This window comes from Periplaneta americana, chromosome 8 (genome assembly GCF_040183065.1).
Source record: "Periplaneta americana isolate PAMFEO1 chromosome 8, P.americana_PAMFEO1_priV1, whole genome shotgun sequence".
In the NCBI taxonomy this organism is placed as follows: Eukaryota; Metazoa; Arthropoda; class Insecta; order Blattodea; family Blattidae; genus Periplaneta; species Periplaneta americana.
The window spans coordinates 106,399,101-106,419,230 of NC_091124.1; the positions used below are offsets into that span (position 1 = coordinate 106,399,101).

General features: G+C 34.3%; 1 protein-coding gene across 12 annotated transcripts in view; it reads right to left on the bottom strand.

Annotated features, from left to right (window-relative positions):
* The window catches only part of LOC138704924 (UBX domain-containing protein 1), a 189,908-nt gene that overhangs the window by 127,552 nt on the left and 42,226 nt on the right, over positions 1-20,130 (bottom strand). For 8 of the 12 annotated variants that reach the window (XM_069833331.1, XM_069833332.1, XM_069833339.1 and 5 more), the window contains exon 6: positions 11,433-11,613. In XM_069833331.1, the coding sequence (XP_069689432.1) occupies positions 11,433-11,613 (181 nt within the window). The other 4 variants (XM_069833333.1, XM_069833327.1, XM_069833334.1 and 1 more) reach the window with 4 other exon arrangements.

The following is a 20,130-nucleotide window of genomic DNA, read 5'->3' on the forward strand; positions in this document are numbered from 1 at the left end:
TTGTCGTCTTGTTTTGCTCTCTCTCTCTCTCTCTCTCTCTGTGACATTTTGGTTATTCTATAGTACAGAGATGTTATTGTAAAAGGAAACTGGAGTTATATCTTAAGTATATTATCTCATGTTCACTGAGCATGTGTGGATGCTCCACTATAGAATGTTTTCTTGTAAGTTATTATATTAGTAACTATGGAGCTTATTAGTCAAACCTAATTTATAACTTCGTATGCATAATTGTGCTCATAGGATTGCAACGTATTGAAGTTGCTGGACGTTAATGTGCCACATAGTTTCAGATTACTTTGTCATACCATTTTGTCTATTTAACTTCATTAGTTCATGTATCACAAATTCATCAATTCATTGCTGTATTCTTATTTATTGTTTGTTAATTATATTCTTTGTTATAAATTTGCATTTCTTATTTCGATGTCTTCCACTGCGCCCAACCCAAAACCCAATGCTTATAACATCTGGCGAGGTTCACCCAAGAGGGGGTTAGCGCCACAACTTGAACTGAAAGATACTACAGTTCTACTGTTTGATAGAGGATTAACAAAACTGCCTCTAACTCAAAATTCAATTTTTGAGAGTTATAACAGTATTATTCTAGGGCTGTGACATATAAATTCCATTGCTACACACCCAGCAGCTTCAGGTTTGATTACAAGCATAGGCAGAGATATGAGGAGAGCATAAGGGGGCAGTGCCCCCTCCCTCAGGTCCAAATGATATATGCTACTGTCTCTCTTTAGCATTAGGTATAAAGAAAGCATAATTTTGAGGAACTGTAGGCCTAATAGGTTTATTTGCAAATTAATATAGAAATCAACATTTACATAAATGTTGTTTCTAAACACAGGCATTCATTATGTGTGTATCCAATGTCTACCCACTTCACTTACGTGATTCGGGTTTCTCATTTTATGCGAGTTATCTTTTTATAGTATGAACAAGAAAGAATTGAGACAAGCCTGGAACATTTTCTAGAGAGAGTTCATTCCGTTCATTTCACGTGACAATGAGTTTGTGGGATATCCGTTCCTTTTGTAAAAGTACAGAACAAAGTGGAAGTAAATGTATCAGTAATAATGAGGATACTCTGAATAATAGTGTAAATGCTGGTTAGGGTTGCCAGACGTCCGAATTTCCCCAGGCATGCTTACTTTTTCATGAGTCCAGTTACATCAAGGGGGGATTTTATTTCAATAAATCGCTGGAGTATGGTTTCAAATAGTTTTTAGCATTTTAAAAACTCATTCATACACTTTCGAAAGTGACTGTTATAATTGATACAAGAATAAATATTATAATTTTTACAAATGAAAAATTTGTATGAAGCAGAGTGAATAATATAAATTTAATTTATCTCTGTACACAATGATCTCTAGTGGCGAATAGTGGTGGAGAATGCAAGTTACTATTAGTTTACAGATATGGTGAATCCCCGAGTTCGAAGCTGCAGTGTGCAAGTTGTGCAACACGTGTTGGTTCAATAAGGTGTGTGATTGCTCGCTGTTGTAGTTAAGGAATGCCACCCACAAAAACCTCTCAATCAGCATTCTTACGCAAATGAGTAAATGAGTTTGGAAGTAATATTTTCAGTGAGGATGGCAGTGTCTTATTTTGTTTGGTGTGTGAAAAGAGTGTTTCTGCGAAGAAACAAATATGACATTGTGCAGCATATTAATACAAGGTGGCATAAAGAGAGGTTTAAGAATAAATCTAAGTTAAAACAGCAACTGATTAAAAGCAATATGGGTGAACAATCGAGTTCTACTGATACTTTCTTCAAAGACTTGTGTTTAGCATTATGGGGTTCTGACATTCCGTTGTGGAAATTGAATAATGTGCAGCTTCGGATATTTTTAGAAAAATACACAAACAAAAGGGTGCTGGACAAATCTACATTGCGCAAAAACTATATACCACAGTGTTTTCAAGAAGTAATAATTTGTAATATTCGGGATAAACTGAAGCACGAAAACATATGGATTTCTATTGATGAAACCACAGGTGCCTCGGGACAGTGCATATGTAGTGCTGTAGCTGGTGCTAATGAAAGCGGGCAGCAGATCATTTCTTCTTAATGTACAAATACTTGACCGAGTAAACCATTCCACTGTTGCAAAATCTGTCAACGACTCATTACTGGCCAGAAAGGGTTCTGTATGACAACGTATTGTTATATCTCAGTGATACTGCTTCATATAGTTCTTTACCCTAAATTAGTTCACTTGACGCACCTTGCTCATGATTTATATCGTGTCGCTGAAACTGTTAGAAGCCAGTATAAAGACATGGATCTTCTTGTTTCCAGCGTGAAGAAAGTGTTTATAAAGTCATCGATTAGAATTTAAAAATTTCATCAACTCCTTCCAAATTTGTCTTTACCTCCTCAGCCAGTCTTAACTCGATGGGGTATGTGGTTACAGGCTGTATCATACTACGTGGAACATTTCAGTGAAGTGAAAAATGTTTTGAATTTCCTAAATGCAGAAGATGCAGTCAGCATTGTCACAGCTCACAAATGTTTTGCTAAAAACGGGATCCAAGAAACGATTCAGTACATCCATAACAGTTTCTCCAAAATACCCGAAATTTTAAAGCAGTTGGAAGCTCGAAATAATTCCTTGGAACATTCACTTTCTCTGATTGACGAAATTCGATAACATTATCTTCAGAAACACATGAGGTTGCAAAAATTGCGTTCGAAAAACTTTCAGGTAATACAAAAAAATTCCGGTTACAAAACACTGTGTTAATTTCTAAAAGCTTTCTGGTGAAGAAACAGATATTGAAAAGGAATTCGCTGAAGAACTGTGGTGCTTTTCACATGCACCTGTGACGTCAAGCGACGTCGAAAGAACATTTTCACTGTACAAATTATTCTTCACTGACAGACGTAGGAGCTTCATACAGGAAAATCTAAGATGACCTTCCTTGTATACTGCAACAGCCTTCAATAAGATAAGAGTTCTACCAAACAAATAATTTATCATCATATTTCCGTGTATTCGTTTTTGCTTATTTTCACCATTTTTCGTGCTTATTTGCTTGCTTATTTTAATGTTTGATTGTGCTCAGAAATCCGGGCTATTATTATTATTATTATTATTATTATTATTATTATTATTACTTTATCATTATCGTCTTTCTATATTATTCCATCATAATATATTTTCCTAATACAGGTATTTTATTTATGCTGTTTCAAGCAAAGTTATCATAAAATTCAATGTTTATCGTAATCAGCTGATGTCTGGCGTGTGCATTTCAGTGCTCATTATGGTCGGCAGAGTGTAGTTGTCACGAACGTCGACATAATACATAACCTCTGAACGTTTGGTAAAAATTCAATTTATGGACGAAAGCAATGTAATGCAAATGAACGTTGATCATAATCCCAGCCTTATATTAAATATCGACTTTCATGGGGCCGTGGGGAAAAATAACACAAAATTAAGTAACATTGCTAATAAATTAACAAAGGCAAAAATCTTGAAAACCTATGCAGTAAGTAGCAATGACACAGTTCAGGACTAAATTACGAGTTTCTCGATACAGTTGTAGGTAGTGAGCAGGCTGCAATTTATCCAACCGTATTCTTGAAACCACAAGAAATGCCACCGCATACTTAATATTGAATCACCAATAATGCTATTGCGAAATGCTGACCCACTAAAACTATACAATGGAACATGAGTTAGTGTGAAATAACTCATGCAAAACGTAATAGAAACGACCATATTAACTGGTAAAGCGATAGAAGATGTTTTTATCTCACATATTCCTATGATACACAATAATATGCCTTTACATTTTAAGGAGTTGCAATTTCCAGCCCAACTAGCATTCATAATGACCATATTAAAAGTAAAGCTCAAGGACAGTCATTCAAAGATGCTGGCATTAACTTAAAAACTCAGTATTCATCACATTGTCAACTATGTAGCTTCCTCTCAAGTGGGCAGATCAAAATATTTGTATACATAGGCTATTTGTGCAAAAGAAGGGAAAACAAAGAATTGTATGCATATGAAAAATAAATTCAATGATATTTTTGCCATGTTGCTAATGTAGTATGTGAACGCACATATGTAAGCTCACTGAAAATAACAGTGTATTAATTCTAAAATATATGTCTTTGAAAATATAGTTGTTCATGTCCGAATATGTGTTATTGCTAAATTATATCTGTATTATCATGTCGTGGATGTACAGTGGTATGGTAAGCCTACTGAAAAGAACAATCTATTAATTTTTAAAATATGCTTCTCTCAAAATATTATTCTTCAAGTCTAAAAATATTTATTGTGAGATTATACTGTATTCTGTACATAATAAATACATTAAATTTGTGTCAGCATAGCTTTAGATCAACATAGAACATTGAGTCAATGCTAAATGGATGTGAAGGGATCGAGGGGATGTTTTTGTTTAGCTAAACTACAAGACAAAGCTAATTAAAAACAAAAACAGTAACGCACATAATGGCATCTTTTCTTTTTAGTGCCTGATCTTTAGCTGTTTTAAATTGTGTTAATCTTGGCAGGCATTTTGGCTAAGAAGGTCAGTAATTCATGTAAGTGATGCTATGTAAAGATTTATCTTTAGGGATGAGGAGTTTAGTAAAGACAGTAATTTGTTCTGGTTTTCTATAGTTGAGTTGCTGAGATCTCCTTAAGTCAAGAAGCAAAAAGGAAAACCCAGGCAACATCGAGTGCTTTTAGCTAGTATAATATATAATGTAATTGCATTTTGTGATACAGAAAAGAAAGACGGATTAACTAATCCCATATCAAAGGCAACAGAACGCGTGGCAGTCTTAGTGAAAGTAAATAAGGAAACGATATGCAAAATTCGAAAAGAAGATCAGGAAGCCAAGCAACAAGGACTAGTATTATCAATCCCTAAAAAAAGGAAATAAATAAAAATAAAGTAGAACTAGCCATACCCGTGCCCTTCGCTGCACTTATTAGAAGTAAATATTATTGACTTAAATCTAATTACAATTTTGGAATTTTTTAGTGAATATTAGCTTTTTATATGTTGTAAGGCATTTGCTCCTGAATCAATTTCAAAGTAGTATTTAAAACTATGAATGTAACTATTGTTATCATTCAATACTTTCTGGAGTTGTTCAGCCAATTCTACTTTTAAGCCTGATACTACATTAGATCTAATAGACAATTGGTCAGCATCTGAAATAAAATATTCTTGTAAGTGAACTGAGGGCTCTTACTCTCAGCTGGAAGAAGACTTCCAATTAAATGATAAGCCTATGCTTGAACTTCAAATGATGGCATAGAATTAACTTTATGTATTTCTTTTGCACAAAACTAAGCCACTTGAAATAAGATGTTGTACTGTCTTATATTATTTAAAAAGTGTGTTGATAACGGATGTATGCCGATAAGTAGGTGTTTAATTGGTTGTGAGGGCTTTTGAATCTCAGGAAGAACAACTTTTACAACAGCGCAACATAATCTGTTTGGCTCATTACCCCATTTTTTTGCATTGCATTTATTGCATATTTTATTCATTTTATCTATTTTAACACAATTCAAATCAGCATAGTAAAGATTTGGATCATAATGGAGAAGAATGGAATGCATGAAGTGAACAGACAGAATAAGAAATGAAGTTGTGTTGGAAAGAGTGGGTGAAGAAAGAATGATGCTGAAACTGATCAGGAAGAGAAAAAGGAATTGGTTGGGTCACCGACTGAGAAGAAACTGCCTACTGAAGGATGCACTGAAAGGAATGGTGACTGGGAAAAAAGTTCAGGACAGAAGAAGATATCAATGTTAGACCACATTAAGATAAATGGATCATATGGGGAAACTAAGAGCAAGGCAGAAAATAGGAAAGATTGGAGAAAGCTGGGTTTGCAGCAAAAGAACTGTTCTTGGGCAAAAAACTGAATGAATGAATGAATGAATGAATGAATGCTAACATATTATTACTGCATACTAAATCAATACACTCTTGTTGTTCGTTAATTCTCTGAGAAAGTTCAGCACTGTTTCCTTTTTCTCGAGCTTCGTAGGTTCGAACTCTGTTATTGGCAAGTCGATCGAAGTGTTCGATGCTAGTTTCTCTTGGTCGAGTCTCTGAAATGATTGCATTGTTAGTTCGTAAACAAAGCTCCAGTTCTTCTTCATTCTTATTAAATCTCCGAATTTTGTTTTGTCTTGAGTCAGAAGTGTTTCGGTACAACTGAATCTTTTGCTTTATCATTTTGAAGTATGTACTATATAAAAAACAATAGGCCTAACTACCTAATGTTAACATATAGAATCTTTTTCAGAGAATATTATTCGAAATTATCAATGTTCAACTTATATTTATCCACTAAAACGAACGAAGCACATATCGAATTCAAAGCCCCAGATACACTACCATTCCTCTAGGAGGCAGCGGAACCTGAATGCTGTCTGCCATGATTCTCGGTAAAGTACGACGCAACCGCACAGTGTCATCTAGCATATAAAGCATTCAAAATGGGACACATACTTCATTAATGTCCAACTACACTACAGAATAGGGTGCAACTTTGGTATCCTCCTACATCACACACAGGAGAAAAAACGTACTTAAATAGTTGAAAGTAACCTCATAATTATAATATGCCACTCTAGAGACAGGCTGTGGTCACTGAGAAAGTTATATAATTAATGGGTAATGTTTTGTATAGTGCACAACACTCCATACTGAATAATTAGCAAAGTAACATATTTAGCATGACCTGTGGTTTGTGAACCATCCAAAGTCCTTATATGCTCGATCACTATGGCCTACAATTAGCAATACATATCTCAGTGATAATAACCTCATATAATACCAGATGAAACTATAAAGTAATTTGTCTACATAATTAAAATAGGACATTTGGTCCTGGGAACATCCATGTTTGGTAGAAGAATAAATTATTTAATATGTTACTTAATTGAAATTGTATTTAAATAATTAAAATACGGTCATTTTGGTCCAGAGAGTTCTCATTTGGTGCAAGGATAATTCTTTTAACATATTTCTTAATTGTTATTATATGCAAATAATTAAAATAGGATCATTTGATTCAGGGAACATCCATTTTTGATTCAAGGATAATTTGCTTAACATTTTTCTCGATTAGTCTTGAATGCATCCTTTAATAAATCACTCCAAACTAATGTCAATATAGCATGGATTGTGTACGAAGATAATTTTTTATATTGGTCTCACTGTCTATTTTTTTTCCTTTGTGAAGTTTATTTATACACACTTCAACATCTGTGGTCAGTCACGTGTTTGGAATATGTGTGTATACCAGTAGGTTGTTTTTACTCTTGTTGAGTCCCTGTTTCTATTGTAGATGGCTTGTGTTCATGTAACTGATTATAGATTTTGATTAATGTTTTTGGTATTGGTGATTGAGGCAGTGATGAATCATGGCATGTAAATTTCCAATCCGGCATTTGCCTTTGTGACTAAGGGAAACCATGAAAAACCATGACTGGGGAGTCAGATTGGTTGGCCATGGGGTTTGAACCTGGGATCCCCCAAAAGAGTCTCAAATGCTACCATCTTACCCAACTCGCTCAGTTGTGCATCACTGTTTACGTAAATAAAAAAATTTTTAATGAATGTGGTACGTAAATATTATTTAAAAAAACACAGGAAATGAATATGGGTAAATTATGAGTGCACGAATGCCATTTCGAGATACTCTGTGAAGTGACTCAGCTCCAGTGAGCTCAATGGTAAAATACTAATTTTTACTCCATATGTGCTGTATTTTTGGTCCAGGGAAAATATTCATCTTTACGACAAAACTCATAAAAATACTATTATGTTCTGTGGACAGAAATAAATTGAAATGTATAAAATTATAGAGTATTTTATGTGGATCAAATAAAGTTTAAACAATCAAATAATACAATATTGCGACAGAATATCAAGTTTACTGTGCATAGGGATCTATTTTAATCCTACCTCAGTCCTCGATTGACTCAGAATTTATTATAATGGCATATAGCATTATGTCTATCTAGAGAAACTACACTTTCCAATGGTGAAAGAATTATTCAGATCGGTTAAGTAGCTTCTGAGATTACTTCATACAAACACACATTCTCTATATATTAATACTGATAAACATTTATATATTCCCGTCACAGAACACAATAAATTATATTGGTATAAAAATAGTGTTAAATGAATATCTTCCATTTCTTGTGCAAGGCACCCTTAAATAGATGCAGTCATTTGTTTTTGCACTGATAAAACGCATTTTTAAACTTGTACTATCTCGTTAAATATCAGTCCTATCGGAAACTGTTTTTAAAGAAACTTTTATTATGTAACATTTTTCACAAAAATCAATAATAAGCAAGATATTTCGATTTATTTAATTCATACTCCTTTATAATCACCCTTTTAAATAAAGTATTTTGAATGTCATATAGCTTAAAATCTAAGTGAGAATTAACTTAATTTATATACAAACTTTTATAGAAATTGGTTCAGCCATTATCATGTGAAAAGGTAACAAACATACAGACAGACAGACAGACAGACAGACATACATACATACATACAAACAAAAATGTCAAAAATGCCATTTTTGGTTTCAGGATGGTTAATTATACATGTTATTTTTTGAAAAGCGAAAATTACCAGAAAAATTTTGGTTACAGATTTATTATTAGTATAGATTATATCATATGGTTAAGTGTATTATTAGGTAACAATTTCAAAATTACTATACTGGTGTACTTTACGAAAAAAAAATTGGTACCAACATTGCGGAAATTGTATAAATTTTGTCAGAAAGAAATCAATTTTAATGGTTGTATGGAAACTTTGAGAAAAATTATTAAGTCGATGGGATATGAATTTAAAAAAATGTAAGAACAATCAACACATACTGATAGAACATCTGGACATCGTAGCTAAGCAGCAGCATACTTTCTTTTCTAAGAAACAACGAAACCAACAAAAATAATCCAGTCAATATACACTGATGAAACTTGGTTCCATACACACTACTGTGTCCACAAGTGTTGGCAACATATTAGAAGTGTTCACAAATGACAGTGCTGGTCAGAGACTTAGAGTAGGCTATATAGGGGGCCAAGATGGATTAATTCCTGGTGCATTTCTCATGCATGATGCCAAATCGAAAACCAGCGACTACCACCAGGAAAGGAATTCCGAAAATTTCAATAAATGAGTAACTACGCAATTAATGCCAGGCTTGCCACCAAAGAGTATTAGACAATGCTCTGCATCATAGTAAACATTTAAATAAACCTCCTTCATCATCATCATTATCCCTAAAAAGAGATATCCAAGAATGCTTAGGAGAAATGGCGTCACATTTGATGATTTGACAAAATGTGAACATTAGAGCTAGTTAGACAGCATCGTCTGAATATAGAATTTGAAATTGATGAATTCCTGTGCAAAGGAAGTTTCACACTCTTGAGATTGCCCCCTTACAACCTGGATCGAGAACCTATTGAGTACATTTGGAGTCAGGCGAAAAGAAAAATTTCAGAAAAAAATATGGGTGAGATGTCTATAACTAAGTTAAAGGAAATGCTTTTAACACCATTATACCCGAAGTATGGAAGAAATGAGCTGAACACACAAAGAATATAGTGAGAGAATATTGGTCAAAGGACTACTAGAAGACGAAGTTGAAAAATGATTATCAACGTCAGTTTAGATGATAGAAGTGAATCAGACAGTGACAGTGTCAAAACAGAAGATCCATACAAGTCAACAGAAGGTAGCAGTACAGAAACAACAGATGAAGGAGAGCCATTCACAATTGAAGTACAGCCATTTTAAATAGTATGTGAGTATATGATTCCACACAATAATTATCTCTACTGACAATAAATTCAGTAATTCATTACCATAAGCAATAAAGGTATGACTGATACCAGGGTCCAGGTCACAACAATATCGTGTGGCTCGTCCACCATACAGACATTCATTGCAATGTGAAGCAAAAAATTACCCTGTACCAATGTAGCATGGTTACTTATCTTTATAACAGCAAGTTGTTTGAAATAAGAAAATACGAAATTCGCAGCATGCTACAGTTTACATATGATCCGTACAGTACAGCGCCATGTCCTAACTTTAAACAGACTGATCACAACAGTGTGACATTAGTGACTTCTTTCCGATACGGCTCAATGCTTGGATGCACAATGCGTAGGCTATAGAAAATGTAAGTTTGAAAATAAACATTTTTATAGCATATGCAGTTTACATATGAGGGGCTTAGAACAAAAAGCAGGTAAGTGACATTATTAAAAAAAATGAGGTAAGTGCGTCTTGTGATAGCCCAAAAGGATGTTTCTTTGGGATAAAATCAGGTAAGTGATTACAATGTGCAGTGCTGCTATATGGGCATCATTTCACCAAACTAGTGTATAATATTTCATTGTATGTAGAACTTTAAATGTAATTTCCTCAAAACTAAGTTTCCGTCACTTACCTGCTTTTTGTTCTAAGCCCCTCATATGATCCAGGCAGTACAGAACCATGTCCTTATTGCAAACAGACTGATCACAACAGAGTGACTTTGGCGACTTCCTTCCGATACGACTCAATACTTGGGTGCACAGTAGGCTATAGACAATATTGTAAGTTTGAAAATAAATATTTTATAGTATATGATATACATTTTTTTAAAGTCGTAATCCTAGTTTTTAGTCCAAGATGTCATTGGTCCCAGAAATTTCTTCTGGTAACCCTAGTGTTGGTGCATCTGCTATTATTGTGGGTGATGACATTCAACACAACTAGTGACCAACAAATAACAACAAATGACGAAGTGAGATAATATGAATCTACAGAATCAGTGAAGGCAAGGCTCTCTATTCACACAAAGATCTTCGGATCTTATTAACAAAAATCGACAATATTTATTCGATTTAAATGACATTCTGCTGTACTTGGCTAGGCAAGGTATAAGTTTCAGAGGGCATAATGAATGTTTATTTTTCATTGTGGTAAATATGTATGCATTTGTCTTTTTATGCGTGTTGGTGCATTCGTATTTTCATGGGAAGAATATATATTTGTGAATTAGCTTATTACAGCATCTTATTGTGCCCCCCAACCTTTCGAGAAAATTGTTGTATCTCCGTCTATGATTATAGGCAAGAAAATGGAAAATAATTATTTCCCTTTCACACAGACAATGTTGTCCCAAATCCATCTTTAATGTGTTGTGTTACGAATTCCTTCCTATAAGCAAGGAAAAAATGTCCATCTTTGTCATAATTACAAGTATATATATATATATATATATAAATTTCAAGGGCATAATTATCTGAATAAATACTGCCACATCATACAATTGTATCAACTTATTTTAACTATCAGAAACATCTCATATCATGCAGTAAACAATAATGTTCACGTACCTAGTAAATCAAGTGGTTTCTCATAATCATCATCAGTGAAGATCTTCTTAGGAAAGCTGGTCATAAGAGAGAAAGGTCCACTACCATCTGTTCGATTCATTTCAATATATAACCTAACAGCAGACAGCTGTTCCTTTGAGCCAAATGTCTGTGTTAGAGCTTGGCCATTGGTCAACCTAATCTGTAAAAATTAATAAAATCAGTTATAAGTCCTACGTCACAAAATAAAACTACCATTCGACAGGATAATATTCTAAATTTGAGGTCTGCCAAACTAACCACTGTAAACAATGTACTATAGGGAGGGGGAAGGGGGAGAGGGAGAGAGAACACGCACACGCATGCACGCGTACATACATAAACACACACACACACACGTATGAACACACAAATATACTCGTAATCATCAGTTGAAATAAAGCATTCAACTCTTAATGGATATTCTACTGATAATCCATGGCGGTGCATCAATAAGAGCACAAGAGCACGTGAACAAAGTTCCGTCAATGCACGACTATTTTTATTATTTAATATTCCTTCCTAGGACTTATGAATCCATATATCTTGGAGTTATTTTCGATAGTAAGTTAACATGGAGCAACCATTTGAAATACATTTCTGAAAAAGCTCGTAAAAGATTCTCCCTTCTAAAAAGACTAGCAGGAAAGAAATGGGGATGCTCTAGAAATACTTTGAACACTACATACAAAACGTTTATACAGCCAGTGCTGACATACTGCGGAGAAATTTTAATTACTTCACCTTTCATAAACGACATAGAATATGTTCAAAACCAAGCTCTCAGACTCATTACTGGTGGAATCAAAACAACTCCAATAGATTCTATGAGATTCCTCACTAATATTAACAACATCAAAATGACAATAGAAGAAAAAGCACTGATTCAATATGAAAAACTTATCAGATTACCAGGAAACAATTGGCATTCATACAGTCCTCTCTGTAGATTGAAAACTCAAAAAAGTTTCATATCCATTGTTCAAGAATTAAAACAGAAAATCAATATCCCAAATTTAAAAGAAAACTTACAAATTAAACCAAACCCTTTAACTCTATTAAATACAGAGCATAATCTAAATTTAACAGAAGAAATACTGAAATCAGAAGTAAACACTGAAATACTGAAACAATTGTCTTTAGAGACAATTAATATTAGGTACCCTCCACAAAACTGGCTTCATTTATACACCGATGGATCCTTGATCTCCAGAGAATAAGGTGCCGGTGCAGGTGTTACGTGCTGTCTCTTCTCACTTTATAGATCTCTTGGATATGGAACAACAAGTTTTGATAGAGAAATCATTGCAATAAGTGAAAGTCTCAGGAATCTTCTACGCCACATTAATAAATTTAAGAATGCAGTTATATTGCCAGACTCCAAAGCAGCTATTCTATCAATAGTCTCTAAACACACACCTTCATCTCAAACAGCAGAAATAACTAAATTGCTCTCTCAATTAATATCACCCAATAAAAGAATTGTATTCCAATGGATACCATCCCATTGTGGAATCCTGGGAAACGAGAATGCAGATGCTTTAGCAAAGAAGGGCAGCACTGCTACTTACAGACCTGTTACTAAATCTACGTATTACTCTGTGAAAAGATTTATTAAATCTACATACTTAGACTTCAACAAACAAAATTTGATAACACAATCGCAAGGGAAAAAATGCAACTCTCTGCATCACAATCCACAGTTAATTCCCGATTTACCACGAAAATCATCTGTAGCTGCATTTAGATTGGCAACAGGCCTGACTGTTTGGCCAAACACCTGCATAGAATTGGAGTATATCAGTCCCCTAACTGCCCATTGTGCAACTCAAACCAAGAAATGGATTTGGAACACCTCAAAATCTGTGCTTCAGTGGCTGACCATGATATCTTTGAAAAATATTGGAGTGCAAGAGGTCAAATGACTATATTGTCAAATGCCTGGCATTAGAAAACAACAACATTGTTTACCATAAAAATTAAATGCTCTGTATTATAAATTCTTATTTCAGCTGAGACTTCAACAAGTGGAGTCAATGACACTACATCATATGGGCACATTCCCATTAAACAGATATCATCACTTCCAAAAGCAAAGCACATTCAGCACGGCCGACAGAAAGCCAAAAAATTGGAGGTGTTAACTGGATCTCCATTCAAAGCTCAGTTTGAAGCCTCATTGGATGAGACAAGTGAGACGAAAGAATTGCAGTGGAAACAAAATCGGAACTTTCGTATTGAAGAACATATTGAAAGCAGCAAACATCAGAAGAAAGATTACAGTTGTCCTGGTTGTGCTGAGAAGAGCACCGATACCCCATTTGAGGACTGGATTCAGTGTGCCACATGTGAAGAATGGTGACATGAAAACTGCACCTCAAATCAAAAAGGAGGTTTCATTTGTGATTTGTGTTAGCTTTTTCTGATATCGTATGGTAATGTATGTTTGTTTGCAATGAAGATGTTGTAACATTAATAGTATTAGCATGTGAATTCTTATATGCATGTGAGCACATTCTTATCCCATGCAGCGAGTAAGACTGCACATTTTCATCACCGCCATTTTAATTATTTTTCTGCTCAAATATTGTTTACTGGGTTGTTTGAAATTTTCTGTATGTTTGTAATGTGTAGTGCACTATATCTCAATTTTTGCAAATGTTTATGTATATGTATAGCTCCATAAAAAAATATTGAACACAAAATGCGCATTCTTGCCCCATCTTACTCTATTAATTAATATTAAAAATCAATATTGCATGCATTGCTTGAATGTTTGTAGGAAAGAAAAGTTGAACTCTGCAGATGCACCTTACGGTTCAACCTTTCTTTCAACTTTTATGCATTCAAGTAATGCATGCAATAGTGCAAGAAATGCATTCAATTGAACATGCCTTTGGACTAAAAAAAATAGCGTATGCGGAAATTGAAAGCTACCCATCGCCAATGGGTATTTTATGCGTTATTTCGTACAACAGTAGCATGTAGTGAGCAACTGATTGTTTTTGGTGGTGTGAATAAACTGAAAATTCTTTTGTTTGGCGATGGTGGACCTTTCAAGCTGAAAATGGCGGCAAGTACGATTAGCTTTATTGAAGATTATCGCAAATACGAGTGCCTATGAAGTGTTCAACCACAATTATACGAATCAAGTAGGTCTAAGTATTGGATTGATATTTAATATTTATTAAATAATATATATACATAGTGAAGATGTTCGACATGGCACACTGTGTAGACACAAAATCTGCAAGCATCTTAATTGAATGTTCGTTTTCAACGTGATTCTTTCAATTTCTCCACAGATTGCATGTTCAAATGCATGAAAAATTGAACCGCATAAATGAACCGTAAAGATTTACATTAGTTTCTTTATTTTGCATCACCAGTGTCATTTTCAAGTGCAAGCTGCTAGGTGAATTGAACAAGGGTAAAATATGTCAAGTGAAGTTCATGGCACTTGCCTGATATTCGCAAGTTTGTTGGCTGAAGTAATGATTTCTGACTTGGGATAACGAGAAAAACTTAAAAGAAATGGTCGTATATATGGGTGAAAAAGTATATTGTTCGGAGGAAGAATTTAGATACATCTGCAAGATTTTTGAAAGAACTTTCAACAGACGATCTTATTGTTATAGAAATCATTTAAGAATGACAACAGACAATTTTGATAATCTACTATAACATATAACATCATACGTTCAAAAGTTGAATACCGACATGAAAGATGCTTTATTTAAAAAATTGAAATCAGTAATTACATTATGATATTTAGTGCCTGGAGATTGCTTAATTATAATCAATTATAATAGTTGTATCATGTTGCAAAGTTACAATATGAAAGTTCCTGCCAGAACTTCAGTACTATCCTCACAGCACAAAGAGATCATGTTAAAGTAATTTATGAATAAAATGAAATTCTTAATATTCAGAAGTTGTCAATTTATTTCTTAAAGCAATTTAAGTGTTTCTGATAGATCTGTTACAATGATCAAGAGCCTCTGTCCTGATCGAGGATAGAATAGATTGCTTTAGACAAGATGTTTTCCAGCATTAAATATGAAGTGCATTCATAACTAGGGAGCGGATTTTTATGTGCTAAAAAATTTAAATATATTTATTTTTTATGTGCTAAAAAGTACGAAAATATTTGCTAAAAACAAAAAAAATATTTGTTTTAAATAAGACAAAAATACCTTACTTAGCTTGGAAAAAAAAAATGTTACTAGGTACTCACCAACCACACTTGAGTGCTAGTAGTTGGCCGAGAATTGCAGTGAATAACAAAGGTCATCTCTAAATTCTCCATCACAAATGCATGCCGATTATCTCTGAACAACGACTTATGCTGTGAAAACGATCTTTCCACATCACAGGACGTCAGACGTGCATATTTAAAGAGAGAAATGTCACAAACGCATACACCGTCAATTTCACCTACAGGCACATCCTCCAATACTTGAGCAACTTTACACATTTTTTTATATCCACTGTTTTTCCCAAACACATTCTGGAATTTGTCCCTTAGCAATTTTGTGCTTCTGAACCTGGTAGCGAGTCTAGTTTAATTTTCACTGCACGCACCTCCCTTTTTCAGACAACAGGTTTTTGGATGTTTCGAGTTTTTTTATGGTGTCACACAAAAAGCTTAGATTTGCTAAAAGTAAGCCAAATCGTTTTTTAAACAACCATCTTTCAGTATAATATCTTGAAGGATATCGATTGACCAAGCCCGATAACAGGGAATCACAACAAGACGTATTGCCTTACTTGATGGACATGAGCAAGAGGCGAGAGATTTGATTAAATTAAATAATGTTCATACCTGAGCTCTTATCTGTTGTGTTTCACAAACAAAGCGTGGAATGAAATCATCTTCAGCAACAATAAACATTCCTAATTATGTGTTGCAAGATCTCTCCTCCTTGTCCATGTTAATTTATTCTCTAATACTAACACTGATATGCTGCCTAGCAGTTCTCAGAACTTGCTGCGATACTATTACAAAAATGGATCACGGATACACCACACAGCGCTTAGAAACACGAAGCAACCAAGAATTCTTAAAAAGATAACATGACATAATTGATTTATTTTTAAAATGTTTGAAAGTTCTTGTAAAAAAATTATTTAAGTAAAAAAACTCCAAGATTTATGTGTTTATAATAGATTTCCTGAAAATATGTATTTACATAATTTTTTTGTGAAAATATGTGTTTTTATGTGAAATAAAATTCGGGTTTTAAACTTGGAACTTCATGTTCGGAATTTTTAACTTTGTTAATTGAGTAGCTTAATATCAAAGGCGGACATCTGACCATCAGACCGAAATTTAGATAGCTGTGGATTCTTATACAATTTTTCATGCTCTTTTCAATTATGACATTTATTTCTTTCAAAAATCGACACATGTAGGTGTTTTATAGCATTTTATTCTGATGTCTATTTCAGAAGTGGACACCTACATGATAGATTTGTTTCAGATGCGGACACCTGAGAAATAAACCAATAATAGTATAGTATTCTGATCAGATGATCAAGATATCTGTCATGGCGTATTGTTATTGTGGATTAGTGGACGCTGTAGTGTCTGTCCTTAAAAATATTGTCTTTTATTAAACTTAATTTACACTGTTTTTTAATCTGATTGTGAAATGGAACAGAATATCACACCAGCGAAGTCTGGAAATGCTAGGAAGAAGAAATCTCAACCTCAACAATGGAAAAGAAACATTGAAAAGAGACAAAGGTAAGGAGCATCTCTGTAATGCACAATCTCCTTTTTTTGTTTGTTGTGTAAAATATTAATCAATCGGAGAAAAGTTTGATATCACATATGCTTTAATAGCCTATAATGGAACATGTAAATATGTTTTCAGTAGGTGTTATGTAGACATTTTTATTTGTATTTTGAACTTGAAAAGCAGGGTATTTGGTTCTAAAGAAGTCAGATTAATCATGTCTACACATACAATCTTTTCTGTAACCAGGTTTCTTATATTTTCTCTTGGTTTATTTTTGTTTTAGGTAAAGTATGCATTATTGGAAGAATAACTTTCAATAATTTTATTATTAGTGCCGTAATGTTTTAGGTCATTTCTATAGCACTTTTCTTCTCTTTATTTTTTCTCTCTCTCCCTCACTAATATTTTGTGTTCCTGAAGGGAAAGTTGTAACAGGGGTTTGTTTTGTTTGTTCAGATATTCTGCCAAAGGTCTCCCTGTGCATCCAACTTGTGGCCATAGGGTTGGCTATCAATGCATGCTACTGACTACACGTGATATCAAGGATTTTCATGAAGCCTTTTATTCCACTCCCGAGAAAAGTAAGCAGGATGCATTTATTTTGAAATATTGTCGAGCTGAGATACCCAACCCAAAGAGGAAAAAGAAAGATCCAGTTAAGAGCAAATCCGCAACATTCCAGTACTCTATTGTGAACCAGGCTGGAAACAATCTCAGGGTTTGTAGGAGTACATTTTTGAACATTCTGGCACCATTAACCAAACACAGAATCATAGGGGTCTTTAAAAGGTTTAAAAATGGGAAATCCCATGTTCCTGTAGAAACAAGAGGAGGAAACCATAAAGAAGCAAAGTTTGGTCCGAAAAGAGATGCGGTAAAGAATTTCATCTGCACTCTTAAAGCATCAGAATCTCATTACTCAAGGGAAAAAAGTTCACGTGTGTATCTACCATCAGAACTGAACATACGTAAACTTTGGAAAATGTACAATGAAGGCAAGCCTGAAAATGTTAAGGTTGCACAGGGTTTTTTCAGGAAAGTGTTCTGCACGAATTTTAACATTGGTTTCTCTGCCCCAGCTGTAGATGAGTGTAGCACATGCATTGAATTGGAAAGCAGGATTATGATGGAGAAAAATGAGGTTGAGAAAGCAGGATTGAAATTCAAATTGCAATTACACAAAAAACAAGCACAATCCTTTTTTGAACATTTGCGTCAAAAGCCTCCAGGCTGTTTTGTTATGTCATTCGACTGTCAGAAGAACCTTGTTCTTCCGAAGGTTAGTGACCAGATGGCTTACTACTCCAGACAGCTCTACTGTTACAATTTATCAGTAGTTAAAGGTTTGTCAACAGACTCCTTAAACCCTGACAATGTCTCCATTTATTCATGGACTGAAGATGAGGCTAGAAAGTCGTCCAATGAAGTTGCTTCTGTCGTATTCAATGAAGTTAACTCTCTTGATCTCTCGAATTATGACACTCTTCGTCTAGTTGCAGATGGCTGCGCTGGACAAAATAAAAACGTAAATGTCCTAACAATGTGTACAAAATGGCTGGGCATTTGCGCCCCCTAGAACATCTCACAACTTGAACTGATTTATCCTGTGACAGGCCACTCTTTCCTCCCTTCTGATCGAGTGTTTGGTTTGATTGAAAGAGAGCTGAGGAAAATTGAAACCATCACAACGAAAGAGGATTATTATGCAATATTTAAAAAATATGGAACATTAAAACTGATTGGAAGTGACTGGAAACCATCTGACTGGAAAGCAGTAGCCAAACAGTGTTTGAAGTCTGCAAGCCAGCTTCATTTCAAACTTTCCTCTTGCAGACGTGTAATTTTACGAAAGACGAGGAAAGGAAACGTGGTTGTCAGAGGTGAAATGGCATACAACATTGATGTTGGCAGCGAAAGACCAATTTGTAAAGGAAAGTGCACACCTGCAGAAATGAACCCCTTCGATATTCCTCTTGGAGTTTCAGTAAAGGCTGAAAAACTGAAAGATGTCGGCAAGTTACTCTCAAAACATTTTGGGGAAAACTGGAGAAGCATCCCAGGTCTTGAGTACTATAACAATCTGCTCAGTTCAACCCTACATGATCCAGAGTCACAAGATACAGAATGTGAATGTTTTGATCTTCAAGAAGAGTTGGGTCACAACCCAGTTCTGGTGGCTGTTTAAAGGTGGACATTATCTCCGTTTCAGTGTTATAATCAAGTAACGTTAAAGTGTATTGTAATTTTCAACGTTTTAATATCAATTAGTTCTCATGAACATGTACATTTGTTTAAGAATAATGTGAAAATAATTTTGTAATAAGAAAGACACAATAGTTATTTTTGTAATTCAGTGTTCTTGTAATTAATAATCAATTCGTACTACAAAATGTCTATTAATTTGTTAAAAATAATTCCACTTTCCACTTTTGAATTATAGTTTCCTTGATAGTTACTGACACTACACAGACTAGCTTGTACAGTCCATTTTGATACCATTAATTGATATTTGAATCAAAAACGGACACCTACATGGCAGTTTATATCAGAAGTGGACACCTGCACTTTTTCATTTCAAAAGCGGACATCTGTTTTTTTAGAACGAAATTTTACATAGTAATTGTTTAAAAGTGATGTTGCCAGGTTCTAAAAAGCATATACGAACTCTAACACTACATTTATAAAAATGAATTGTGTTAAAATATTACAAACAACACTGTGAAACAAAAAACTGCCTCTATATCAAAACTATGGAAACGACAGATGTCCGTCTTTGATATTAAACTACTCAATTGTGTTTTATCATACGCAAAAATAATATTTAATTACATAGAAATCCGCTCCTTATTCATAACTGCTTGTTGACAATGACACTGGTGAAAATGGACCCTGTGCTTGCCTTTGTTTCTGAGTTTTCAATTTTTGCTGCACCAAAT